We start from the raw sequence: 22,707 nt of genomic DNA, 5'->3' as shown, positions 1-22,707 counted from the left end.
TTTTGTTCCATAGGCAGACCATTTTCGTGTCTCCATCTGTCTTTCAATACCCTTCTCGTACTGTCCTCCCTTCTTCAGCCTTCCTGTCCATCTCTCCATCTGTCTGTCCATGTGTATGTCCATCTTAAGCAGCAATCCCAGCAGCCGCAGTTTTGCAAGAGGCGGGAAGAAACTTAAGGATGCTTAAATTTCCACTGTGGAACGAATTCTGAGCACCGGGAGAGCAGCGCCGCGCGCGACCGATACCCACCTGTCGGGCCCCGAAGCTTTGCAGGCTGGAGGGCGGCTGGCGAGCTGCGGCGCCCGGCAGCGAGGCGGGCGCTGCCGGCCGGGACTCCGGCAGTGCCCACCAACCGCTCCGCCCCGGGACCGCCAGCATGAGCAAGCCGGCAGGATCAACAAGTGGGTACCTCTCCCCGCCGCGGTGGGGCCCAGGCGCGCAGCCTGGGGCGGGCTGGCGGGAGGCCGGGGAGATCCTGTTCGGTGCGCTGCGGCTCCTGAGCCCCCGAGAGGGACGTCAGCGGGCGAGTGCCCTTTGGCCCAGGTCCTCGTAGACCGTGAGTCGGATGGTTTCGTGGAGAGTGGAGAGCAATTTCGTTGCTTCTGGATTGCTAGATTCCCCCTCTCTCTGGTATGGTGGGAAGGTTGCGACCCACTCAGCCCACCAGTCCAGCGAGTTGTTTCCATTTAGCCGCCAGGTGCTGGGGATGGGAGGGGTGCGACGGGGGCGGGAACTGGGCCGCAGCTCCAGGCGGCAGCACAATAACACATTCGCTCAAAACTCGGAGCTCCAGCGCGCAAAAGCAACTCTCTGCAAAGCGGATTTTGAATGGAATGCTTTGCACCCCTTTTCTAGCTATTTCAAATAATCCTGCAAAACTGGGAAGCAGAAACAATTTAAAAGTCACATTTTCTTTAATCCTAAATCCGCGTAGGTCATAACTGGGGAATTTAAAGTATGGCGAACCACTCTAGCAAAGAGAGAACCAAATCCCTAATCCCAAGGACTTTTCGAGCCGAAGCTCAGCAGAGGCAGGAGTACGCGGCCTGCTCCCTCCGCGCGCTCTCTCCTTCCTCAAACTTCCTTAGCCGCTGCCAGTCTCACCCACTGCCAACCCGCAGCTGACCTGTACCCACCCCACTGCGGGACTGCAGGGCTACTTGAGAGCGTGAGGACATTTGTGTGTGCAGTCCCAGCGGAACCCGAGAATGTGCAGGCCTGCGCCGGCGTTGGGAAAGCGCGGCCGCGGGGCTCGGATCTCCCCCCCAGGCTTTTCAGTTCCCGCCTTCTCTGGGTCGGGGGCTGCGGGTTCCAGTGTACAGGACTGTGGCTGCCACAGCCCTCACATCCCGGAGTTCTCCCGCCGCCGGTGTGGTTTTCGCCTATAACATTTTTGACGCTCAGTGCGTCCTTCCCGCCCCCTCCCCCCCTCACTCGCCCTCATTGTCCAGAGTCTGAAAGTTGGGAGAGTCCAAGATACTTGTGAGGACTGATAATGAAGTTCCACTTAGGAGGGATGCAATTCCCGCCCCTGCCTTCCACCCCCGCAAGAAGTAGGTGGTGTTTTTATTTTGTTCACTTGTTTTGATTAGGGTAATGCCGTTAAAAAAAAATTAGAGCAAAGTGAGCGTGAACAAAAAGAGAAAAGGAGGAATATTTCGGGCTAGAGCAGAGAGAAAGAGAAGGGATCTTAGCCTCGCTGGGAACACACAGCCGACCCTTGCGCAGGACTGGCGGGTCCCTCGGGCCTATCCTTGCTGTCGCTGTTAGAATCTCCGGGAGGTGAGGCGGGCTCCCTTTTTGTTGCCCCAGTTCCCAGAGTGCCTGCCCTTCACTGGAGGCGCAGAAGGAGGCCTTTCCTGGGGCATTCTAAGTCTATTTCAAAAAACGAAGCTTCGGGCCTGGGCAGGCCTCCTGGCTCCTTCGCCCTGGGACAGGCCCTCAGTTCCCGCCCTGGAAGTAAGAAACCTCGAGCTCTTTTGCCCTCTTGGGGTGCAGAGATAACTGGGGGCTTGAAAGGTGAGGGCTCAGTGGCCAGGAAGTGGGCAAGCCCTCTCTGTGGACTGGATTACAGGCGGACCCTCAGGATTTGGGGGGTGGGAGAAGGCAGAGTGGGCACATTAGGGAAACTTGAGAGCTTCCCAACTTGCCAAGCCTGCATTCGACCTTGGAAGCCTTAAGCCCGGCTCAAGTTGGACGCCGCTGCTGAGGTTGCTTAGGCCGACAGGACAGCAGCCCCGGCCCCCAGCGCTGCTGCGCCCAGGCGCACTTCAGACCTGTGGCTGCAGCCTGCCCGAAACCTGCGGCCCTCCAGCCGGGGGCGGCGAGGGGGTCGGCGCGCAGCAGGCCGGGTCAGGACGGGGCTGGACTGCGGAGGTCTTCATCTCCCGCCTCGCTCGGCTTCGCGCAGTTGGAGGGCAGAGCGATGTCACCCGGAGCCCCGCCTGGGTGGTAACAAGACCCTGGCCAGTCACCCCTGCAGCCCAGACTAACTTCTTTCAACAGCCTCTGATGGTAATTACAGTAATCGAAGCTGCCATATATCTTTAGGCAATTATGACACACAAAAAGCCCCGAGGGGACCCCCTGGCGAGGGAAGTTAAGAACGGTTTTCCAGCCTGAGGAAACTCCGGCTCGCCTCAGGTCGGAGCTCGCTCGGCTTGCTAAATGAGAGGAGCTTTGCAACAGGGTCAACCAGTGTGTCTCGTGACCCCAAGTCACCCTAACGTGGCTGGGTGGCGGAATCTGAGGCACAGACCCGCTATGCCCAGGAATTTTCGCGTCCCTCCCTCCTGGGCCCCGCCCCAGCCCATTTTCCTGTCTCTAATCTGCCCCAGGAGCCTCGGCACCGAGGTCTGCCCCCAAGGCAAGGCCGGCCTGCAGCGGTGGCGGCCCAAGTAGCCACCAACGGGGAGTCCGGGCCCAGGGAGCCAGAGAAGGGTCACCAATCCCTTCACCCCCATCGGATTCTCCAGGGAAGTGTGTCCTTGGCCTCCGGTCTGGATGGGAAGCAGGGAAGACCCCGTCACTGCTCCTCCCACACACTCATCTTGGCATCATCCAGAGTGCCAAGGGGAAGAGGAGGACAGCTGGGGCGACTTTATTGCTGGGCCCCAACACGGACTCCAGCGCGTCCAGAGCGCGTGTGATATGCAGAGGAGGGTGGTGGCAAAAGACGGAAACCAAATTTTCAGCTTCCCGAGTGAGAGCGATGCAGCAGAGCTGGCCCGGCTCCTGGGCGGCCGTGAATTCCTCCGGGCTCAGTGACAGACTCCCTGAGGGGGTTGAGGACAAGACCCGCTGTGGCCTCCGTGGGCTCTCTCCGGCCCCTCCCTCCCCTAGCACAACCTCCCCTCCCGCCCTGCGGGAGAGGGGGCGCCTAGGCGGTGGCCGCAGCGCCGAGCGCCTCCCCCCACCGTCCTTTGTCGCGGTCCGAATTCCCATGCTACTCTTTTTGACGGGTCACTGGTGGCTCTATAGGCAGGTGCTGCGGCGGGGTTGTAATTACCCGGGCTGAGCCTGGTCGTTACCAACCTCCCCTCACAGCCCGGTCCCCCTCTCTCCCCCCTCCACCTGAGGCTGAGGCCCCGGCCCCGGGTGCAAGCCCGACCCGACGCCTTGGAGTCCAAGCGAGTTTCCACCTGGGATGCCTCCCGGTCCCTCCCCACGCCGCGTCCTCACCTTCCTAGTTCCCCTCGCTGAGTGGTCTCTGGCCTCTCCCGACCCCAATCTAAGTGCTCTGGGAGCAGCTGTCGAGTTTCCCAGAGGCCTGAGGTCTCCCGGGCCCAGACAGGAGGCCTTTGGACGGGTAGCGATGGGAAAATCAAGTGTTAATAAGTTAATTGTTATTAAGTAATATTTTATTAAAGTGTTAACACTTTTAAAAATACTCCCTTTGTTTTACGGAAGGAAGGATTTCTAAATCCCAATAAACGGATTCAGGCACTTGTTGGACTCTTGAACCTTAGAGGAAAACAATTCCCCCCTCTCTGAATTTTTGCATATTATCCTCTCCCTAACTCCCCCAGGGGCCGCGACCACCCCAGGTTCAGGGGGGATTCCAAGTAAAGTTCTCTGGAGCAGGAGTTCAGTGGGGGTGGGGAAACAGCCTAGAGAAATTAGAACCTTAAAAAAAAAAAATCAGCCTCTGCCAGCGGCAGAACGACCCGGAGGAAGACTCACTTAGGACTAAATAAGAGGAGGCCGTCTTTTAGGGTAAAAGAACTTGGGGAGTAGAAGAGATGGCTGTCCCACGCTATCGTGGGACAACTTAATGTCGCTCTCCCCTCTCTTCCTAGACCCGTTCTACTTTGCGCTGAAATTTTTATCCTAAAAAAATAATAATAATTTCTCAAAAGCGCTCCAGCAAGCATTTTCTTAATAGGTAAAAAGAGAAAGTTGGGCAATTACCACTACCCTTATTATCATTAATAATCCGAGTATTAGCATCACAATAATAATCCTAATAATAACAACCGCCCGGCAGAGCTCAGAGAAAACTCGATTGCCTTCCAGCTGCCATCCCTGGTTCCAGCCGTGTTTGTTTTTCTTCTTTTCCCTTTTACATTTCAAGTTTGTCTCCTCGCGCGCTAACAACTTTCTCTGTTAAATGCAAGAGCTGAGGAGGGAGGCGGCCAAACTTTCCGCGGAGCAGAAAGGCAGCGGCGGGCAGTGCTGCCGCCCGGGCCTGCTGTAATCTTTTATTCCAAAATGGGTCTCGGCGATTAGGGGAGACCCAAATACATGTAGCGGTGCATGAATAATGCTCATTGTAGGAAACTGACACTTGCTCAAGGAAAAAAAGTTTGGCTATAAAATCACTTCATTATTTGCTTTTACCGCAGCTTCGATGCTAATCCCTTCAGAGGTCAGATTGCTTAGCATCTCTCTCTCCCTCTCCCCTTTCCTCCCTCTTCTCCGCCCTCCTCTCCCTCTTGCCTCTCACCGCTCCCCCCCCCACCCCCGCCCCACACACCCTGTCTTCCCTGCCATTTCAGGCCGCATTTTAGATATCCCCTGCAAAGTGTGTGGTGACCGCAGCTCGGGGAAACACTACGGGGTCTACGCTTGCGACGGCTGCTCGGGGTTTTTCAAGAGGAGTATCCGAAGGAATAGGACATATGTCTGCAAATCTGGAAACCAGGTACCTTAGCCAGGGCTGCACTGCCCGGCTCCCCTCTGATACCTCCCCTTTCTTTGTGCCAAGGCCTCCTCTGCGTTTCCGTGCTGCAGAGGAGAGGCCAGGCCCGGGCCTCTCCCTTCCTCTCCCCTCCTTCCTGCCCCAGCTCTGGGAGGCCCTTTGGCTCTGGAAAGGCCGGATAAGGTAAGGGAAGACAGATTCTAGAGGAAGTCTGAAATCTCATAGCCTTCCTACACTTTTTTTTTTTTTTTAATCCCCTGACAGATTTTGACACTGGGTAAGGCCCTTGCCTAGTGGCTACAAGCCTGCCCAGGAGACCTAAGGAACTTTAGAATCTAAACCACAAGAATCAAGCAGGAGAAAGGGCTACCTTAAATTGCCTGCCCACCTGACCCCCATTTCTAGCAGCACCCAGGTTCAGTCTACTGACCACTGGCTGGGATGGCAGAAGTAAAGGCACATGGGCATATGAGTCAAGGTCACCACTACTAAGCCTTAGCTACTTGGAAGACAGAGGCAGTGCTCTGAGATGGGCCATCCCTTTTCAGCTAGGGAGAAGCAGAGCTGTTCTGAAAGTGGATAATGGGGCTTCAGCACCCATGTTACTTTAGCAGGGCCTTGTCAGAAAAGGGCAGGGTGAGGAAGAAGACTCAAAGAGGGTGTAACTGGGCTCCCTCCCAAATTCCCATATCTCCTTCCACCCTTTCTGCTTAGAAGATGTGCCTAATTGTGTTTTAGTCTCCAAGAGACAGGGCATTCAGGGTATGAACTGAGTATGAGCCAAAGCATTCAGACATCGTGAGCTAAAACCCCTGATTGACTCAGTTTACAGCTCAGTTATAAGCTTATTTCAACCTAGGAGATCAAACCTTCTGTTAGTACACTCTGCTCTCTTTTTAGCCAGACATACAGACCCTCAGTACAGAGTCTCTGCCTTCATTCCTGGGAAGATCCCTGAGAGGGCATTAGTAAGGAGGCATCCTTTGGTATCCAAAATGACACAAGGCTTTCACTAATTAATGTATATGATACACATGAGCACATGCATACGCCATCTGATGCTAGTGAATTATTCTGACTTCCTTTTCTGCAGGCATGTCTGCTCATATCAATTTCTGATAGCTTTGAATTGGCAGCAAATACATGAACATATTTGCATTCGGATGTCATTTTCAACTCTTCAGCCCTGTTACCTGTTTAATTGAATACTGAGATCTGTATATGTTTCTAGCTTCACCTTATGGACACATCACCTTATGAACAGACATAAGACTGTATCCCAGTAGCTCCACAGGGCTGGGATTACTCTGTGTTTTCAGATTTGAACAGGCTTCTACTTTGATAATCTTTTACTTTTGTGCAACATGCAGAATTGGGAAGCCTCAGATGTTATGCTTGATATTTTAAAAGGAGGTGGCCATCCACACATATTGATTTCAATCCAAGTACTTATACAGGAGGGATAATAGACTCATCAGGCCTGGTGTTCCTTTTCTTGCGAAGAGAATAAAGAGGCTGAGCTGAGGCGCTCATTCCTTCTTCTCTCAGCCTTCAGATATCTATATACATTTTATCTGATGTGAAGACACACTTAAGTACTAATAAAGGTTTCTAATTTGCATTTGCATATTTATCAGAATACTGGGAAGATATCATTTGGGGACAAACCTTTGATTGTATTTAATAAGTTCTTTAAATCTCTTTACATTGAGTTATTATACTGGCCCAAAATGCCCTGAAGAACACTCTTAGAAACTAATTTTTTTTCTTTCCTCTCTTTTATTTTAAGACTAGGTAAATAAAATTTCAATTTGTCATTAATAGCAATGAAGACATTTAGACATTTTTATGAACTGTCTCCATCTTTACTTTAAACAAATAGACATATTATTTTATTTAGCTTTGTTTTTGGTGCTGGAGATTGAACCCAGGGTTTCATGCATGCTAAGGATGCACTCTACCATTGAGCTAGACCCCTGGCCCAAAGCAACATATTTTTAATTGGAGGAGTATAATCATATAAAACTAAACATTCAAGTGTGTTATTTTCCCTAAGGGATATTTCAGGAGCAAATGTACTTGCTCCTATTTCAGAGTATATGAAGCAAAATATAAAGACATATATTTTATTTTCTTCTTTCCCACAACAAATGCAATGATGGCAACTTATATAAATATAGGAAAGCACCAAATTTCTTTGATATTTTCTGTGAATAAAATAACTATGCACAGCCTGTGGATGTAGCTCAGTGGTAAAGTGCTTGCCTAGCATACTCAAAGTCCTGGATTTGATCCTCAGCACCACCAAAAGTAATATTAAATAAAAAATTAAAAGTACATATTCCTCTTTATGTATCTATGCATATATTCCCTCAGTAATTACACCTAACACTAAATAAATTCTGAAAGAAACCTAACCTGTAAATTTCCTCTTTTTATGGTCAACACTTTTCCCCCAGAAAATTGCACTAGGTAAAACACTTATTGTCTTACTTATGTGGGATAAATATTTCTAAAGTGGCAACTACCCATTTGTCAGTTTTTATGCTAATACTATCTGTCCCTATTATCTTTTTGTCAGACAGTCCAAGTACTTATACAGGAGGGTGTATTTACACAGTAGACATTTCTAGATGTTCCCCAGACCTTGGGCTCTTCCCTTCATCCCCTCATCTTTTGTAGGAAGGCCTTGCCATCCTAAGCACTCTGGCTTTTCTCTCACTCCCTGGGAATGCCTGTGTTTCCATTAATCTGAACTGAGGCTAGTTTTTAAGACTTGAGAGCTGTCTCAACAAGCTGGCTATAAGAGTGGCCTCAAGTACAAAAGCAAAAGTGAGATAACAGAACAGTGAAGAATGAATGGGAAAGATTTATCTGTCAGATAAATGGGCTCACCCAGAAAGTGGCAAAAGAGGTAGACTGGAGACCTGAAAGCAGAAAGAATAGTTAGCAGGGAGGAGGATGTAGGGTGGATCTTGACCCGCAAGACTGCTCCATACCAAGCTCAGGGCCAAGTCGCTGTCTTGGGTCCTGAAAAGTCTCTTCGTTACAAACCACTCTGCTACTGGTGAAACTGCCTTTCGAGGGCTTCTTTCAGCCCTGTGGGATCTGGCAAACCAGGCTTTCTGACCCTTCACCCTTCTTGTGGATCCAAAGAATCAGGGGCTAACCCACTTGCAGTGGGCCCGGGAACCCTAGCTCGATACCTGGCCCAAGTCTCTTTTCGAGAGCCTGCGGTTGCTGCCCCGGGGTCTGCGGTCTGGCGAGGTCCCTATGCCTTTCCTCTCGCCCTGGCACTAGAGGGGGCTTCTAGTCCCCCGGGGGCCGCTGACCTCCTGCGCTCTGTTCCAGGGAGGCTGCCCGGTAGACAAGACACACAGGAACCAGTGCAGGGCGTGTCGGCTGAAGAAGTGTTTGGAAGTCAACATGAACAAAGATGGTAATCAGTACATCCCTTTATTCTTCTAATGTTGATTGAGTAGTAAGTAAATTATATGTTCAGATAATACATGGCACTCCTATGCATGCAAATCATCTCCTGAACACAACACTTCTTTCCAGATGCTGGGAATTGGCCTCGGGCTTTCAGGGCTTTCAGTTGTATCTGCTTCATCTTTTCACGAGTCACCCACACACCCCACTCAATTCCCCAGGACAAGGCCCATGCCCAAATCTGAAACTTGGCCCCCCAAAGCATCCTCAGAATGTCAGCGTTGGGGGGAACTCACGCAGCTCCAGACACAGTGTTTCCAGGCCTGAGTCCTAGAATTTTCGCTTTTTTTTTTTTTTTTTTTTTTGGCCATCCCCAAGACTGTTTTCCTCCCCCCAGAATCTCAGTCTAGATAATCTCCTTGGGGGGAGATTGTGGCTGAGATGGTGGCGGGTTGGAGAAGAAATTGAGGCACGAAAACCAGAAATTCAAGCTCCTTTTTGCAAATTCACAGATGCCAAAATCAGTAGGTCCATTAGGCGGGTCAAGGCTTTTCCAGAGCCTTTTCTCGGTTCTACAGCAAAGCGAGAAAAGGGGTTGGAGAGGCAGGGTGACGCCTTGGGTGCCTCCGACACCCAGTTCCCCTTGGGCTTCAGGATGCTTCTTGGGTATACAGCGCAGTCCAAGCTGAGTCCCCCATCGTGGCCTGGCGAGGGCCCTCCAGCCCCGGGCGTGAACCGGGGGTTCTGGGCGGGACGGCGGAATACTATCTAGGGACAGGGTGTCGAGTGGGCCTCGGGGTGGAGGAGGCCTGGGCGGGTGGCAGCCGCCTGAGGCACAGCGCCTATCCGGGAAAGCTCCTTCCTCCGCCGCTCAGGAGGCAGGAGGGAGCGTCCAACCTGTTGAACTTCTGTATTGACAAGTTGTCAAGCTCGGCGGGCGGAAGATTGCCCTGAATTAATTTGTTTGTTTAAACTGTTGGTGGTAATTGTCACATCTCCCCTGCCTTCCTCCAGCGCACTCGGAGAGGAGCTCTCCCATGTCCCATCCCCCAGCGTCCCCGGGGCTTGGGTCCTTTTCTCTCCGGGCCTTGGAGGCCAAAGCTATTCCTGTGGGGGTGGGTCTGGAGGTCGGGGGAGTTGTTTGGGGGAGGAGCTGGAAATATCTGTCCAGAGACTTTGTGCCTAGATGTGAGTGACACTCCCTCTCCCCGTCGTGGGGGCTGGGGGCGGGGGCTAGGGCACTTCGCTACTCCCGCCCAAGAGTCTGTGGTTAACTTGCTAGCCCCTGGGTGAGGATGAGCCCTGAACACTTCTAGTTTTGCTTAAAGCCACAGTATTATGGTGGCCCTTGGGATACAGGCTCCTCTTCTTGGCCTCAGCTTCCTAATCCATACAGTGTAGGAGTTAAACGCTAACACAGCGCCTTCTGCGCTCACATTCCCTCTCCCCCCCTCTCTGCGCCTCTCGGGTGACTTCCCAGCCCTAATGTGACATTGGGATGACGGAGCAGCCAAGTGGGCGGCATCTCTGATCCTGAATGTGTTGTCCGCCTGTTCATCTCTGTAGCTGTGCAGCACGAGAGGGGTCCTCGGACATCCACCATTCGCAAACAGGTGGCCCTCTACTTTCGTGGACACAAGGAGGAGAACGGGGCAGCCACGCACTTCCCGTCTGCTGCTCTGCCAGCTCCCGCCTTCTTCACCGCGGTCACACAGCTGGAGCCGCACAGCCTGGAGCTGGCCGCAGTGTCCGCCACTCCAGAGCGTCAGACCCTCGTGAGCCTGGCTCAGCCCACTCCCAAGGTCAGTGGTCTTGCTGGGCCCTAAGAGACTGGAACCTAGCAGAGGGTGAAGTAAGGCTCACTAGTTCTTCCAAATTGTGATGAGTTCAGTCAAAGGACTTCCTGGGTGCTCACCTTTAGGCTTCTCACTCTCTCCTCTGAGCCAAAGATTCTCAAACTTTAGTGTAGAGTCGCCCTACATATGTAGTGTAGAGTGGCTACAAATGTGGACTACCAGGACCATAACCCAGAAATTCCCTTTCAGCAAGTTTGGGGTGGAGGCCAAAAACTTTCAACTTTTGGAAACCCCAGCAGTGATTGGTGGTGGAGTGGAGCTTGTCCAACCCCCCCCCCGGGGGGGGGGGGCAGCCTTAGGTGTTCCCAAAGGCCAGAAGAACAGATTTTTGTTTTAGAAAAAAGCAGTTGGCTCATCTGGAGTAAGGGCTCCCGAGTTGTCAATCTCTGGGATCTCTTATCTTGGGCAAAGTGGTGGGTCTCCAAAGTGGTGGTGCAAGAGAGAAATGTGTAGATGGCACTGTTACTGCTCCCCTTACTGCCTTAAGAGACACAGGATTTACATCAAGATTGAGCCCCTACTTGCAGGGCCACAGCCTGAACCACCTGGGAAGGCGCCACCTAGGGACTATTTTCCAGGCCTCCAGGGGATACCTCACCAAGGTTCCCATTCCAGAGGGAGAAGGGCCCAGGATTTTCCCTAGAGGAGGGCCAGCTGCAGCCCCACACTGCAGGGAAGCCAAACACCTGGGCACATACACATGCACAATATTTAATATTGCTTTCTTACCCTTGATGTGTATAATAAGCTTGGAAAAGTAGTGTTATGAATATGTTGTCAGTTATGAATGGGAATGCTCTGTGAATGATTAAGATGTCTAATTGAAATATTTCCATAATATACTAATCCTTTCTAAAAATACTCATATGCATATTTGTGTTTGGGATGCCTATTAATTTATACTTTTTTCATATCTATTTTTATTTACACAAATGCAAGCCGATCTTGTTTAAACTGGGAGACAGGCCTGGCACTTGGCTCAGCCCAAGGAAAATTTCCTGTAGGGGATAGAAAAGCCAGACACCCCTCTGGAAGGGAAAAGCCCCCAAAGAGTGGAAATGGGCCTTCCTCAACAAGCATTATTTCCAAAACTCTGTAGATACATATGTGTGGTTTTTTACCCACCTATGGCAACTGTACATTTAAGGGGAACCTATAGATTTCTTTCCATCCCCTCCCCTGCTTTAATTAGAAAATCAAAAGTGTAGCACTTCTTCCAAAGCTATTGTTTCCTCACGTCCAGGTGTCTCTCTTTCCCTCCTAGTACCCCCACGAAGTGAATGGTACCCCAATGTATCTCTATGAAGTAGCCACAGAGTCAGTATGTGAATCAGCTGCCAGGCTTCTTTTTATGAGCATCAAGTGGGCTAAGAGTGTGCCAGCTTTTTCCACGCTGTCTTTGCAAGACCAGGTATGATCAACAAGACACAGAAGTCTTGTGAGAAAGGGGGTTGGGGGACTGGGGTTGTGGCTCAGCAGTAGAGTGCTCATCTAACGAGGCGCTGGGTTCGATCCTCAGTACCACATAAAATAAATAAAATAAAGGCATTATGTCCAAGTACAACTAAAAAAATATTTTTAAAAAAAGAAAGAGGGTTGGGAAGGAAGCAATAGTACTTAACCATATCAAAAGGTACAATACCTCAGTATCTGGATAAATCACCAAGATAGGCATGCATTTTTAGGCATAATGAAGAAACCATTTATTTTTACCATCATCTTTCTAAAAATTCAAGTTATCTGCCTATGGAATTGTTAGTAAGAAATGCAATTATGTTATTTCAGAAAAGTTGGATCTGATCTATGAAAAACACTTATAAGAACATTATCGCTTTTTTAGTTTAATGGAAACATCAAATTTAATCTAAAATTTTAAAATGTGAATGCTTTTTAAAACCATTGGGAAAAAATAGTGTTTTCTTGGGAACACTGGAACTGTGAGAAATAGAAGGTGGTAAGAGTATTCACCCATGAGATTTTTGGAATTAGTCTCATCATATCATATTCTCAGCTTTATATTTTCCATTAAGATTTTAAAGATTTTAACTATTGATTCATCTGCATGTGAGATTAAAGAGCACATTGCACATTTCCTGTAGGCTAGCATCTTTTGTGATTCTTTAAGTGTTTTTAGGCATTTTGTAAACAAATAGGCATTTTGCATAATTCTGTGGTTACAATGACATTCAGAGGCAGGAAAATTATGTGCAGCTAAAAATTGCATTGTGCCAAAACCCAGAAATTTTGTTAGGAATATCAATAATGGCCCCTGCCAGCATTTTTCTAACTTTAAGGGAAAGAAAAGAAATTGAGGCATTTACAGCCGTTGACTATTACCTATGCATTCACAGAAATTAATGACAAATTTCCCAGAAAGCTAATATATAGGTTTTTTTTTTTTATTCTTTCCCTCTCCATGCTGGAGATGAACCCAGGGCATCTTATAGGCTATTGCTCTACCACTAAGCTATGCCCCCAGTTCTAGTAAGTAGTTCTAAAAGGCAAAGATTTAACTCTTCATTTTATACCCAATTAAAGCATAATAGTGAGCTTTATTATGAAATATGTTTCCTTTAGAAAGACTGGGCAGAGCTGGAGGTGTAGCTCAGTGGCCCTGAGTTCCATCCCCAGCATCCCAAAAACAAAACAAAAGAAAGACTGGACAATGTGTTAAAAATATTTTATCTTTTAGCATGAAATATATCCATAATTACATATGGTTTACCTTGCACTTTACAATTATTATTTTCTGTACTTAATATGATAAAACTTAAAAATAACACATTTGAAAATTCAAACTTTCCATTTGTTTGTGATTTTGGTAGCAAGCCTTCATGATTCTTAGCTCCTAAAAGGAAATTCTTTCATATTAATCATTCAGAATTGGCTGAGTTTTGAGAGATTTCTTTCAAAACTAGAGATTTTTTTCAAGCCTGTTAGATCCTATCTTTGACCAAGTTTACTGGTTGGCTCTACGCATTTGCTCTGTTCATGTGTATGTGTGTGTTTGTATGTGTGCAAATTGGCTATATTTTTTTTTCTCAAAACAAGTATTTGTAGACTCTTTAATCCAAACAGAATTTACTTACTGTCTGCCACTTAGCCCTAAGCAAACTGCAGTGAAGTGGAATCTAGTATATTAATTTGGGAAAGGAGGTAGATTTTCATTTTAAATATTCAGTAGCGCATTTTATTAGAATGAAAATGACAAGCACCTTGATGCTGTCCACTTATGAGTCTAGGAAAAATCAGGCAGTGAGATGAGGTAAACTCAGCAAAACCCGATTAACATAATTATACCCTGATTTTCCACATGCCTCTTGGGAATTAGTGATCTATCTCTCTTTCTCTCTCTCCCTCTCCCCCCTCTCACCAACCCAACCCCCTCAACCTTCCAGGAAGATGGGGACCCACACTTGTCAGCTTAGTCAGGAATCCTCTCCCTCACAATAACAGCCTTCTGTACCGGGGAGTCCACCTGCCATGCACTGGTGATATTTCTTAGATCCTGGGTCTCTGGAGAAGTTTCTAGGTGGTCAGGAATGGGTGGATATAAGGACAAAAGGGGTGAATCCTCTTCTGAGAGAAGCAAACTTTGAGGAATTGGAATGGCTGACTCTCAAATGCATGTGCACATCTATAGGCACCTTTTCAAAAAGGAAAATATGGGAAATAAGGGAAAGCTAGATTATTTGAAAAAAAAATTACCAAAGACAGGCATTTAAAACACTTTTTTAAATAATGGAAATTTACATACTGAAATTGTTTATAAATTTATAAATTACACACTATATTATATTATACATCTATTGTATGACAGCTGATGCTTTTGGAAGATGCTTGGAGAGAACTGTTTGTTCTAGGAATAGCACAATGGGCCATTCCGGTTGATGCTAACACTCTACTGGCTGTATCTGGTAAGAATTGCACAATTTAATGACTTTGTTGTAGAAATTACCATAAAAATACATTACTGAAAAAAGAACAACATGTAAAGAATAACAAATTCCTGCTGAACAATAGAGTATACCTGTCATTTATAAATCTATATTTAAATGCAAATAATGTTGTTTTGTTGTATTCATGACTGCTTGCATTGTTATTTAAATGCAAATTACTGTGTTTGTTATCATCCAAGAGAAGATTTTATATTAACTTTCATACAATATAGCCAGTTTACATGGAATCAGATATCTTAGAGTGACAATTGAATAGATATTGATATGCAAGATTTTGTCAAAAATCAATATTAAATCATGAAAATGCCTTCATATTAGAATATTTATCCCGTATTTTTATTCTAGGCATGAATGGTGACAACACAGATTCCCAGAAGCTGAACAAGATCATATCTGAAATACAGGCTTTACAAGAGGTGGTGGCTCGGTTTAGACAGCTCCGGTTAGACGCTACTGAATTTGCCTGTCTGAAATGCATTGTCACTTTCAAAGCTGGTAAGTAGACCCAGATCCCTGTCTCTTCTTCCCCAGTTTTGCCGCCTCATTAATTCAGCCACCTCAAAGTCTAGACTGACCTTCACAAAAAGAGGTGATGTTTTCAAGAGAATTGATCTACTTACGCTGGCCCCATCTTCAATGGCTGTGGTGACCTGCATGCTCTCCTGATGGGGACCCATTTCCAGAGCAGTGCATTCCCACAGTATTTCCTGTGTTGCCTATCATAGTTTCCTGGTCTTCATTTCTAGTTCCTACACACAGTGGTTCTGAACTGAGAAGTTTCCGGAATGCTGCCGCCATTGCAGCTCTTCAAGATGAGGCTCAGCTAACTCTCAACAGCTACATCCATACCAGGTGACTCTTGTTTGCCTTGAACATGTACTTAGGAAAATTGCTTCCATTGTGAATGTGCAAGCAGGCAGGAATAAGCCAATCTAAACATTGTGTCTAATTATCCCGTTGCCTACCAGTTAATTTAGTTAGAATTTATGTCCTCACCCATCTCTCAGGGTGGGTGAGAAGAGCAAATCAAATTAGGTGATCAAAGTGAAAGCATTGTGAGAAACATTACAACTGTCCTGGATGAACAAGTTGACCAACCAAGATAGTTAAACACGTTTGCATGAATGGATATGGGAAGGATCAAAAGCCAAGTCTAAAGTTTTATGGTTGGTATATTAAATAATGGTTACATCATTCTTGATTAAAGGTAGATGCCTTTCCTTAGATGCCACTCCCAGTAGAAGGACCAGAGAATTTTCTAGAGAAGCCATCTTTACCCCTAACATAACTGCTATTTGGCTTCAGTGATGCGTATCTGTCATTTTGGCTACTAGCAACCACAGGTTACTTCTGGCCAACTAGGGCCCTCTGGTAGAGGCTGCCCTAGCTATTTGTAGAAACTCTTCAACAGCACTCGGCAAGCCCACCAAGAGGTGTAGACTTTCTGATTCCATTTTCAGATACAAAATGGATGCAAGAGCAATTGGAGCCTCTCTAGCTTCCTAAGACAGGACTGTGGTGGATCTGAGATAGAATAGAATTGGCTATTCTTGTTTATTCTCTAGACTGATCTTGAAAGGGACCTGGGAAGGCCTGCCTCCATCATCTCAACATCAGCCATAGATACTGTGGTGGGAATAACTACATGAAATGGGTAGAGGCCATCAGTGCCTGCCTCACATGAGCAGTCAGAGAAATCCCAAGTCAGCTCTATCAGTTCGGAGTGACACCATTTCTGCTAGGATCTCCTTTTTAGTATCATAAATCCTCTTTTGAAAGATGAATGAATAAAAGTTTACCTGCACATGGAATATCATTGAAACTATGTTGAAAGATAGTGCATGTGTATATGTTTTTCCAAAGTAAAGTGCCGTAGTTTGAAATTTAAAATCCATATTGAATTTCAGAACATATCTATAGTAACAATGTTTGTTCAAAATGACAAAAATGAAAAAAGCAAAACAAAGACTAGTACATAATTTGCACACTTTTCTCCCATTAAAGTCTAACCTTTGACATTTAGAGCTGATAGGATATTAAGAGCACCAAACTAAGAATGGGATGCTCAGCCTTTGGTTCAGTCAAGCCTTTGCTGAGAACTTGCCATGCACAAGGCTCCAGGTGGGCATTGTGGGATGCCAGAAAGACAAAAGACATGCCCCTTTCCATTATGTGCAGTGGGCAGAGATGTCACTCCAGTTCACACCAGAGAGGAGAGAAAAGTAAAATGGGAAGTTGGAGAGATCAGTTGGAAGGGAGTGAGGAAAATCTGGAAAAGCTGACTAATGAGTTGGTCCTTGAATGGTGGAAGGATTTCAGCAGGGAAGAGGGGGTGCAGCAAGCCAGTCGGTAAGCTGGTGGCAGTGTTGTGGGAGGTGCCAGAGAAGTGTGCCAGGGGGAGGGCTGGGAGCCTGGCACACCAGAAGCTGCCCATAGAGTGGTCCAGGAGAATTCCACAAGAATTCCATTCTTTCTATATAAGAGAAACAACTAGTCCACTACATCTTTTCCACTCCTCAAGGAAATGATCTGTAGGAGGACTACTTCTGCTTCAGCATGATGTTCTTATTTCATGATAACAGCTACAGCTATAGCTTAATATCTAGGGTCATACATGTGACATAAATGATGATGTTGTATTCCTTAGCTCTTTCAAATCAGTTAGTCTTCTTTCCTCCAGCACTTTCCTGTCTAGGAAAATAAAATCTGAAATTGAAATGAAAAGTTAATGTGCAAATTGAGCTAATTGTTACAGCTCTGTAAATCATTTCTCTATCTAGGACATCAGGAAAAGGCTAGAAAATGGCATTTCACAAAACTATGTCATAACTGAAGTTCAAATACAGAACTCTGTGGTAGACACAAAACGTTCAAAATGGGAAAAGAAACTTCTTATTATTTGTGCTAATGGATGAAGTCAGAGCTATAAATGTTCTAAAAAATAGTTTTGAGCAGTTAGATTTTGTCTCTCTCACACATTGTTACTGTTTCTGGGTGGTACATTACTCCACATGTAATAGACAATTAATTCTTGTTGACTGTCGCCAACCAGCCTTTTCCCAAATAGAGAATAAAGGAAGTGGGTGAGTAAATAAGTGGAAAACTATTCATAGAAAGTCAATAATTAATTGTCTATGGATTCACAAAAAATGCATGCTTTCTGAGCATCATTATTTCCCACAATGGTTTCTTACCATGGGCAATGGTTGGCTTATGGGGTGGATGCTGCAGACAAGGTGCAGCTTGTCTAACTAGCCTCTGCCTCAGACCCTCTGCATGAAGAAGGACTGTTGACGAGAGAAAGTGGCCAAAGTGACAGAAAGACATGAGACATGGGAGAATATATTCAGCATGGCAGATATATTCAGCAAGGAGAAAAAATGGTGTATTTTATGTTTTCTTTTGTCTTAATGTAGATAAACTTCATTATTTTCCTATCACATTTTTAAATGTGGTCTGGTGGCCCCTGTCCATGGTGGTCATGCATGAAGCTGGGTAGTGTAAGAGCCAAATGAGGTCCTCAGAGACCCATAATGAATTATATGCCTCGTATCCAGTTGAAGAGAGAGACTCTTATTTATTAAGAGACAAGAATGATGGGCTGGGGATGTGGCTCAAGTGGTAGCGCGCTCGCCTTGCATGCGTGCAGCCCGGGTTCGATCCTCAGCACCACATACCAACAAAGATGTTGTGTCTGCTGAGAACTAAAAAAATAAATAAATAAAATCTTTTTTAAAAAAAAAAAGAGACAAGAATGAAAGTTGCTCCCCTGGACTCTATCTTCGGGGTGGAAATACCAGGCAATTAAACACAGCTACCAAATTCCTTTAAAAGAATTTTGATATCTCTGTTTCCAGCACCTTGTGGATTGGGTTGAACTTGGCTTAGCCACACAGCATGCCCTGCAGCTTGTTTTTTTTAGGTGGTTTGTTTCAGTGGAGGAACCCCTCCTTGTGGAGCGAATTGATATCTGATTTTAAGCTATTGGTTAAAGAGGTATAGGGGCTGCAGTGAGGAGGTGGCTTACAGGCATCTAAAGACAGCAGGAAATTGAACTTGCACATCTGAGTACAGATGTATGTTGGACATCAAGAGAGGAAATTGTTAAGCAATTTCTCACATATTTAATTATATGCCAATTTCATTGACATGAAAGTTGGGTGGCACTGCCACCCAACAGAACTTAGTCTTTAATTTGCAGTGTAATAAGGATGGAATTATTCCTGAGAGTGACTAAGTATAATGCCTGAATAATAATTTGGAGAATTGCTTAGAAAAAGAAACCATTTAATTTGAGGGAAGTAGCCTTGTGAAGGAGACTTGAGGACTAGAAAACGAAAGTTCTATTACTGTCTTTGTCATCAGCGCCATAGTCATTTTCTACAGTGGCAACGTTAAGTTTGTTATTTGGCTTAAAGTTAGTATTATGTTTCTTAAGACTCTTCTTTCTCTGAACAAAACGCAACCCCTTTGCTAATGCAGAGAGAGTCACCGTGTGATTTGTGCCGCGTCGTTAATCTTCTCTGTGTCTCAAGTAGTCCACCTGCAAGACAGGAACAGTAGTACCTGTCCAGGGCTCTCCTGCAGGGGCAGGATGTTATTTAAGAGGCCCACATCAGGGAGTTATACTGGAAATGGTGTGTGTTCAGGTTCAAGATGTTAATTCCCATTTGAAAGGGGCTCTGACATTGCTCTCACGGCTTCTCATATTCCAGATACCCCACGCAGCCTTGCCGCTTTGGAAAACTCCTGTTGCTTTTGCCAGCTTTACGTTCTATCAGCCCATCAACCATAGAAGAAGTGTTTTTCAAAAAAACCATCGGCAACGTGCCAATTACAAGACTGCTTTCAGATATGTACAAATCCAGTGATATATAAGCTCTCAAAGTACCCACTTTTCAGGATGGGACAGTATCAGATGAACTTCTACCCGTGGAGAACAAGCCTCAACTAACAAACCCTTCAGGAAGCAGAAACCTGGGAATGTGTAGCCTTCAGGAAAAAAATGCCAACTGACACACAACAGTTCCAGTAGCTAAGACCTGCTGCCTCCACCAGGGCAGGGCAGCCAGGAAGGAAAGGGGGTGCAAGAGGACTGTGTGGCAGGAAGTCACAGCTGCTGTGCCCTGGGAGGGGAAAACTGGGGGCTGCCACAGGCCGAGCTGTTCTGCCTCTGACCTGGAAGATCTGGCCAAGCTTCAAAAGCTGAAAGACAAGTCGTACTTTCCTTTCCTTATTAGCACATAGAGTTGGGTGACCCAGTATAGTTCTGTGTATAACATCGTACTGCAGCCTTCGGAACTATGTTATGTTGGAGAATTTATTTTAAAAAGAATGGTTAGGTTTGAAATCGAGAGTATTATCAAAAGTTTCCCTTCTATTGTAATACATCATTAAGTGGCCTTCAGAACCGAGTTAATATGTGAAAATTAGCTTATGCTGTGTGATTTGCTTTTCCTCAATCTCCTTTTCCCCCTTTCTCTTCTTTTTTTTTCTTCGTCTTCTTCTCCACCCCCCCTTTTCCTTTTCCTTCTCTTTTAATACCATAGGCCAGGCAACCTTGTCAAAGGAATTGGTGGACAAAAATGAGATTCTCACCAGGATTTCAGGTTGGATAACATCTCAAAAATAGAAGAGCTTTACTAAAAAGAACACAAGTCGAGGGAAGATGAGTAAAAACAGCAAAACCAAATAAAGTGAGATGAGTGATTGAGTGAGGCAGATTGCTGTCCCTTTAAGGTCGTGCTGAAACCAAAGGCAATGGGGTCTACACTTGTGGTTCAGCAAGTCACAGCAGACGGTAAACAAAAGCGGACACAATGCCAGAAGGAACTTCAAGGAGATGAGCACCAAGCAGTTTCCCGATTGATCCATTGCTAACAGCCTGAGACTCTTCAATGCCTTTCAGAAAACTCTGGTTTCTAGTAAAGCTTTGAATGCACACACACACACACACACACACACACACACACACAGAGGCACGCACGCACACACGCACGCGCACACACACACACACATGCACCACATCATCCTATGCTATAAGCTGCTCCTTTGGTATGAATCTATACTTACGGAAATGTAGAAACAAACATTTTTAAATAGCTGCTGTACTTTTCACATTTTGATTTATTAGGTACTAGCACTGAGAAGAAAATTTCAGCACTTGGACTATCATAGGAGGAGTAAAACTTTTCTTGTACAAAGTGAATTAACTGATTTGTGAAGTTAAAAGGTTGTACTCATTGTATTTACAAAGAATAAAAATATATTGAATTTAAACAAACTCTGCCTGATTTCTTTACCACCCTCCCTGGTGGGTTCTCACTCCCCAGATATGAGGTGGCAGCAGCTACAGCTGGTGTTAAAACCAAGGCTCATAGCACTGCAGCACAGAGCCGAAGGAACAGAACCACAAAGGCAATTTCCTTTTTACAGTGAATCCCATTTGTAAAATGATGAATAAAGAAATAAAACATAAGATTCCGTTCTCTACAGCTCTCAAACGTAATTGCATCTGTTAGAAAAATTGCTGTGTGAGGAAGAAAGAGGCCGATTAACGGTCTTCATTCCCTCCTCTGTTTCTAACTCTCTTGCCAACATTTCAGTCCTGACCAGGAACTTGATATCATTGAATGATCAAAAAGATAAAGCTTGAAGATCTCCACTGTTAAGTAAGATGTGGAAGGAGCCAGAGACAGTCATCCAGATGTTCCCAGCAAATCTCAGGACACTGGTCCCACTGCCAGAAGCCAGTGGTGGAAATCCAGGTGCCCAAGGTCATGGCATTCTGGGCTCCTGAATGGCAGCCCCAGCTCCTGAATGCTTATCCCTCTGCCTTTGGACAGAATGACCTTGCAGACCTGTGTGTGTGAAAGCTCCATCAGTCACACACTTTTCTACTGATTTCACAGAGAAAAGCAAGGTTGGGCTGGGGAGGTAGCTCAGTGGTAGAGCACTTGCCTAGGGTGCATGAGGCCCTGGGTTTGATCCCAAGTCTCTCTCACACACACTCGCCAAAAACAGAAAATCAAAGAGGTACTCAAATATGTATATATAAGAATGTCCCTTTCAACTCTGTTTATATTTAACAACTAAATGTCAATCAACAGACAATAGATACAGTAGATAGACAGTGTAGCTAAAGGGCATGACTAGAGCCCACACTTCACCAGGAGTCTTTTTTATTTATTTTTTATTTGTTTGGTACCAGGGGTTGAACTCAGGGGCACTTTACCACTGACCCACATCTCCAGCACACACACACACATCCCATTTTTAAAATATTTTATTCAGAGACAGGGTCTTGCTAAGTTGCTGAGGCTGGCTTTGAACTCGTGAGCCTCCCAAACCACTGGGATTATAGGTTTGCACCACTGCACCCAGTTTCCTCATGGGTCATGAGGGGAGGGGAGAAGTGAACTGCAAAGGATGCATACAGCTTGGCATCATTTATGTTAGGTTTTACAATCCACAGAATAATACTAGATAATGTTTATGGATATATGAATGTAGAGCCAACATTTAAAATGAGCATTAATATTTAAGATAAATGATAACTCATGATAATGGTTACCACTGGGTATTGGTGGGATTTATGAGGGATACCAAGAGGATTATAAAATGTTTCTGTAATGGTTTATTTTATAAGGGAAAAAGTCTGACACACCTATGAGATCAAAGATAAGATTTGGTAAATTGGGTGATGGGTCTGAGGCTGTCCATTTATATATTAGTCCAGTTTAGTTTTAATATTTCTGGCTAACAAACAACACCAAAAGTTTGTAACCACAAACTTAATTCCTTGCTCACAGGGTTGCCTGTCGCCCTTGCTCTGCAGGGCTTGGCTCCAGGGCTTCCTCATTCAAGATTGGCAGCTTCTCTAGAGCAGCTTCTTCTCACAACAGCAGCTGAAATGCAAAAGGCAAGACCAACCATGCAAATGCATTTAAAGAGCTACTTGCCTAGATTTGCTCACTTTTCACTGGCCAAATCCAGACATAAGGCCAAATTCAACCTCAAGAGGGCAGGGGAGCGTTCTCTTCCCATGGAGGTGGGACAAGGGGAGGAGATTCACTGAACCATAATAAAATCTAGTACAGTCATAATCTACTTCAAGTAGTTTCGGTAAAATTAAAAGGGAATAGGATTCCTATGACAAGCCATAGGATACTGATTCCCTCTGGAATGTCTTTGTCTGGAGGCATCTCTGCCATTACAAACAAGAACTGAATCTGACTCTCAACTTTTGAAAAGGCCCAGAAATCAGGAGCTATTTCTTCTAGATTTGGGAGATTTCTACTGGACGTAGCCTCAAGATGA

General features: G+C 45.9%; 1 protein-coding gene across 1 annotated transcript; it reads left to right on the top strand.

The window, feature by feature from the left end:
• Positions 1–377: 377 nt before the first annotated feature.
• Positions 378–19,266, top strand: Nr2e1 (nuclear receptor subfamily 2 group E member 1). The gene is made up of 9 exons (XM_026389668.2): positions 378–402; positions 4,999–5,144; positions 8,493–8,580; positions 10,140–10,375; positions 11,694–11,840; positions 14,250–14,346; positions 14,734–14,883; positions 15,135–15,240; positions 19,104–19,266. Exons 1-9 carry the CDS (start codon positions 378–380, stop codon positions 19,264–19,266), a joined length of 1,158 nt encoding a protein of 385 aa, XP_026245453.1.
• The last annotated feature ends 3,441 nt before the right edge of the window (positions 19,267–22,707 follow it).

This window comes from Urocitellus parryii, chromosome 8 (assembly GCF_045843805.1).
Source record: "Urocitellus parryii isolate mUroPar1 chromosome 8, mUroPar1.hap1, whole genome shotgun sequence".
In the NCBI taxonomy this organism is placed as follows: domain Eukaryota; kingdom Metazoa; phylum Chordata; class Mammalia; order Rodentia; family Sciuridae; genus Urocitellus; species Urocitellus parryii.
This window is presented reverse-complemented; position numbering and strand designations above follow the sequence as displayed.